The 5,443-nt window shown below is 35.1% G+C and overlaps 2 protein-coding genes across 2 annotated transcripts in view; both read left to right on the top strand.

Annotated features, from left to right (window-relative positions):
* RRH (retinal pigment epithelium-derived rhodopsin homolog) overlaps positions 1 to 1,576 on the top strand; it is a 15,087-nt gene extending 13,511 nt beyond the window's left edge. The window contains exon 6 of the mRNA XM_023531412.1: positions 1,043 to 1,576. Within this exon, the coding sequence (XP_023387180.1) occupies positions 1,043 to 1,157 (115 nt within the window). The 3' untranslated portion in view covers positions 1,158 to 1,576. The remainder of the gene's footprint in view (positions 1 to 1,042) is intronic.
* A 1,796-nt stretch (positions 1,577 to 3,372) lies between these two features.
* Positions 3,373 to 5,443, top strand: part of LRIT3 (leucine rich repeat, Ig-like and transmembrane domains 3) — a 14,049-nt gene continuing 11,978 nt past the window's right edge. The window contains exon 1 of the mRNA XM_011361437.1: positions 3,373 to 3,488. Coding sequence (XP_011359739.1) covers positions 3,373 to 3,488 — 116 coding nt within the window. The remainder of the gene's footprint in view (positions 3,489 to 5,443) is intronic.

Genomic DNA, 5,443 nt, shown 5'->3' with positions numbered 1-5,443 from the left:
AGCTAAGCATCCCTGAATTTGTGTTTCATCTCAGGTGGCTCTCTGGCGGAAGAGCTTCTGGGAAGTCATTGGTGGGCTCAGTTTGGTTCTCGTGGTTATCCCACCCAAAATGCATGGAACCATTCTAAAAAAAAAAAAAAAAAGAGCGGTTCTATTACTGGAAAATGGACAAAGCAAGGCAATGTTGGGCTTCCTAAGGGAGTAGCATAGTTGTGTATTTACTAGAAAGAAGACATGTCATTCAAATGTAAGAGAAAACTCCTACGTGAAGGTCTAACGTGAAGGGCTAACGTGAAGGTCTTTGTGACCGGGTAGTCATTCAGGGTAATGGAGAAAGAACCCCTTTCTTGCTATAATGGGACTCTCACAAAAAATTTCTTTCCTGCTTCCTCATTGAAGCTTAGATTATGTCTAAGCTTTCCTGTTGCTGCTGAAAAATGCAATGAACCAATCTCCTGTGCTTTAGTATTGGACCAGAAAAATAGAGGGCCAGTATTCCGATCCTGGAATGCCAACGCTGCTTCTATTAAACTTAAGTATTTATGCGCATGTTTAGGGGAGCAGCTTTGGTTTATAGGTATGTGAGGAAACATAGAAACTTTTAAGACCAAACACCGCATAAAAAGAATATAGAACACATTTTAAATTCAGAGGCTATTGGGAGTTCTTTTGGAAAGGTCATTCTCAAACTCCCCTTCATGTCAACTGGCCTTTGCTCAGAAGAACAGGTGCACTAATACATATCCTTAGTTCAAATAAATAAATCATTGCAATTGATATTAGAAGTATCATTTTAAACACACATAAGTATTGATTTTTATTAAATATCTTCAATGTTTATAATCAATGGCACAAAATTGATCTTTAACTATATCATATACTTCATACATTTATAAAAGTTCTCAGTAGGAGATGTTAAAATTGCAAGCAAAAATTTATCTGGAGATGTCAGTTGGCAGTAGTGGTATCAGCCGTGTTTGAAAGTGCTTTAAAATTCCAAGTCGTTATAGGATAATGCCAAATTTTCTCCTTTTTATTGTAGGTTTCGGAGGGCAATGTTTGCCATGTTCAAATGTCAGGATCACCAATCAATGCCCGTGACAAGTGTTTTACCCATGGATGTACCTCAAAACCCATTGACTTCTGGAAGAATCTGAAATAAGAGGAAAGCACGAGTTATCAAAACATTTTATTTACTTTTTTTAATGTTTTAATTTTATTTAAAATATGAGCCCATTTAGATCAAATGCAGACATAGATTATTATCCTATTAGACTTGATTCCTCAAGTGTAGTGTATAGTTCTTCTGTTTGTGCATTGTCTACTATCGGTAATGTTTCTTTATTTCCTTATGTGTAAACTTCTTGCTCATCTCCTTTGATGAAAAAAAGAGATTAATGCTTTTTTTTCTTTCTCCCTATCATGGCAAACATTACACTGTATCAGTGACCTGGTATCTTGCCTGAGTCCTCTGTTAGACCAGAAGCAGCTGCTGTGTTAGAATAAATGTTAGATTAAGTTTATAATAATAATAACAGTTAGTAGTTTTTAATAAATAATTACTGAAATGAATTGGTGGATGTCCCTAGCTAGAATGAAAAACATTTTTAGCATTTTGCTATTTTAAAATATTAATGCAGTTCTTAACACACTATTTTAACAAAAATAATCAGATGAACATTAAATCCTATTGCTCCTAAATCATGTCAGTCAATGCACACATATATTTTATATAGCAATATAATCTCTGTGCATATTGTTGTATATTCTGCATTTTTAATTACCATTTTGCTATGTATGTATTTCTATTATTTGCCACTAGAATTAAGTTTAATCACAGTGGGGTTTTTTGTATGTTTGTTCTTTTTGTCTTATCTTTTTTGCTTGTTTGAAATTTATTTTATTGTGATAAGAACATAACATAAAGTCTACCCTCTTAACAAAATTTTATGTGTACAATACAGTACTGGTAACTATAAGTACAATATTGTATGGAGGTTCTCTAGAGCTTACTCATTTTGCTTAACTGAAACTTTATGCCCATTGAATAGCCGTATGTTTGTTTTTTGATGGATCCTTAGCACATGGACTCATTTTGCCTGGCACATAGTAGGCACTCAATAAATATTTGTTGAATGTTGAATAAATTTGTAGACTCACATATTTGTCATTTAAATAACCATTAAACATAGTATGATAATACTCATTGTTTAAATAGTGGACATTTAAAATTTATAGTATTTTATTTTAATTGAGCAAATTTTTCTGACTATTGTTTCTACATGCATTCTATTAGTTTTAAATAATATGTTCCATAATATTCTTATTTTTATAAAATAATTCTTTTAAACAAGTTTTTGGTTTAAAGATGGTGAATAGAACTACCCAATAAGATTAAATGCCGTGTGTGTGTGTGTGTGTGTGTGTGTGTGTGTTTGTGTGTGTGTGTGTGTATTACCTAAACTCTTAATTGTGCCTGTGGATTCTTAAGTGTGTGGAGGTAGTTTTTTAACTATTTAATTTAATTTTTATTTTCTGATAGAGCCTCACTTTGCTAAAAGACATGACAGTTGATCTTTAGCTATAGTTTGACACCCATAACTTGGGAAAATAGCTGGGAATAACATATATTCTCGAACAGAGATCACATAGCCTTTGTTAGAAATCAGCATGCTGGGAAGAGCCTTACAATGCTCTGAGATGACTTGAGAGAGCCAGCCACAGGACACGCTCACTGGAGCCTTAGTCTTGTGCTCCAGCGGCGGATTGAAGTATTTGGCCTAAAAGATCTAGGTACTGGACTTTGTCTGCTTTGTTTTTGGAGATAGCCAACATGTAGCAACATTGATAACTCTATTCTAAATCAATTTTATGTCATGTGCTTTTATCTTTAAAGCTAAATTTTGTCAAAATGAATTTTGTTACACATGCTGGTAAAAAGCAAATGCACGAATTAAAATTTATAACATTGTAACATAAATAAGATACTGCAGTATTTTCTAGTATCTGCTAAGACACTGAATTGTTACTACCATTAAGTGTATCTTTAGGGTGTAGTAGCAATTACATCCATAGCAAAAGAATTTAATAGGTATTTTCTTGCAAATTTAGACATGGGCAACTACTGAAATTTTCTTGACTCGTATTTGATTTTCATTTTCCTTAGAATGTGTTATTTTGCTGAAACCATATTCAAAGCCTGGGAAGATTGATCCCCTGCAAGATACACTTGAAGGTTAAGTAACTACAGATCTCAGCTAATCCCATGTAATCTGCTCTTACTAAATGGCTGTTTGCATTCCAGGCACACCAGTTTCTGAATGCTTAGGATTTGGTTTTTACCTTTTGTTCAGATAACCTCTGCAAGGAGCAATGCATTTCTTAACATGTCTGGGCATTGTGCTTAGCTTTTTGGAAGGAGTGAGCTGTTCGTGTCCTTCACAGTGCACCTGCGATGATCACGGCAGAAATGATGGCGCGGGATCAAGGTATGCCCCTCTCCTTGCTACTAAGTGTTCTAATGATTCCGAGGAGAAGGACCACAACCAGACAGCCTTATTTTGAAAGCAAATTTTTCATCAGAAATCGGAGGAGAGAAGGTGTAGGGTACATAAGCTCAAACTCAGTTGTGTTTATGCTGGTTGCCCACTCCGTTGTTTTCATTTTGAGCAGTTTAGCTCTTAAAAGCCTCTCTAATTATTTGAGAGTCTCAAACACATTCTATGTTACCAAAATATTCACTGCATTCGTATTCACAAAATGTCTGTTTCAAGAGGTCAAGCTGAAATGAGTGTGGCCAGCTCAGCCTGATTCTGGAAAGCATAAGAGGACTGGGCCGATCAGGAGGTGCTAGACATGCCTAGGTCATTTGCTTCCCAGGCTTTCCATCTCATTTTGAAGGTTATTAATGCCTACTGGATAGACCTTAGAAAATAAGAAGGAAGATCACAAGAGTGAAGTTAGAGAGGTTCATAATTAGAATTTTTTATTTGAAGATGCTGAAATTTACAAAGGAAAGAGGTTTGAAAGATACAGAGCAATCCTGTCTGTTGCAGACACCATAGGGCCACACAGAAGTTATTTAAATTAACCTCTGGGTTGCTTTAACATCTATGTACTTGTGAAGCGAGAATAATTACTTACTTATAATATACACAAGTCCTTTGAGATGGAAGTTAAATGCAAAAAGGAACTCTTGTTAACTGAACATAATAGGCTGTGTTTTTTTTTTTTTGTGAGGACATTTAATAACAAAATCAGATTTTTTTGGTGACTTAGTTGGAGTGAACAGTGTCCTCTTAAAGTAATGTGTAAGAATTGCCTAAATAAATAATTATTATAAAAACATTTTTGAGTAGTTTGTCTTGTAATTATATAAACTTAACCAACTCTTGGTATCTTTGTGAGAGATTCACTAGGTGGTTTAAGACAATGAGAAGAATGTAACAAATTAAAGACCCGTTTGGCAACGATATGTAGCAGTTAATGACTTGGGCCAAAGGACTTTTGTGAAACAACCACAGAAATGTTTTCTTCTCCATGGTGGCCCCATTATTGATGGATTTTATAAAAATCATGGTGCATTATTCTTGGCAAGAACTCTAGAAATAATCTAGTTTGACTGCTGTCATTTTATAAATGAAGAAATTAAATCATACAGAGACTAAACGACTTGTCCAAGGTCACAGCACTGAGTTGATGCAGTGCCTGGTTGATAAAGACTGAATTTTTTGGCTTCCAATCCAGGATTTTTTTCCAATATAGCACACTGGAATGCTGACTTAATGAGTAGAAACTGGATCATTCTGGTCTAAAGTAGCACTGAAATTCGTGATAAAGAATAGAAATGAAGAGTAGGAGGTGTCCCTAGAGAATTCCAGTGCTTCTGTATGGTCTGGAGTTACAGGCAGGAGATGACGCTAGCAGTGCACCGCAGCCATAGGCTGCTTCCCTCCCTTTACATTACAGGCTGGCTTTAGAAGTTCACTGATTTAGTGTGATGTGTTTTACTGAATGACTGTTTTATTGTAATTATTTACTACATGGACCGTGTATTATAATTTAGATCATGCTTTACAAAATGTTTCTTTGTTCATTTTCAGCAATCCAGTGGGAATGAGTATATAACTGGAGACAAATAGATCTTTTTTCCAGATTGAAATGAATCTAAATTCTCTGATTCTTCATACTTTATGCTCATACTCAAGACAGGCTTGTTTTTATATGCCTGTTTTACACGTGCCACTAAGCAAGATTACAACGTGACTTGCTCAAGGTCACTTAAATTAGTGAGTGGTTAAGAAATAAACTCACAGTTACTGGTTTATTCTTTGGGCTGGAAGCTACACACAAATCACATTGTTAAAACAGCTCAACTTTAAGGTCTAGTGTGAACACTGTCCCCTTCTTTTCTTCCTTCCTTCCTTCCTTTCCTTCCTTCCTT

The sequence above is a fragment of the Pteropus vampyrus genome, unplaced genomic scaffold (assembly GCF_000151845.1).
Source record: "Pteropus vampyrus isolate Shadow unplaced genomic scaffold, Pvam_2.0 Scaffold67, whole genome shotgun sequence".
NCBI classification, from domain to species: Eukaryota; Metazoa; Chordata; class Mammalia; order Chiroptera; family Pteropodidae; genus Pteropus; species Pteropus vampyrus.
The sequence above is the reverse complement of the archived record's forward strand: the minus strand, read 5'-3'. Positions and strand labels throughout refer to the sequence as shown.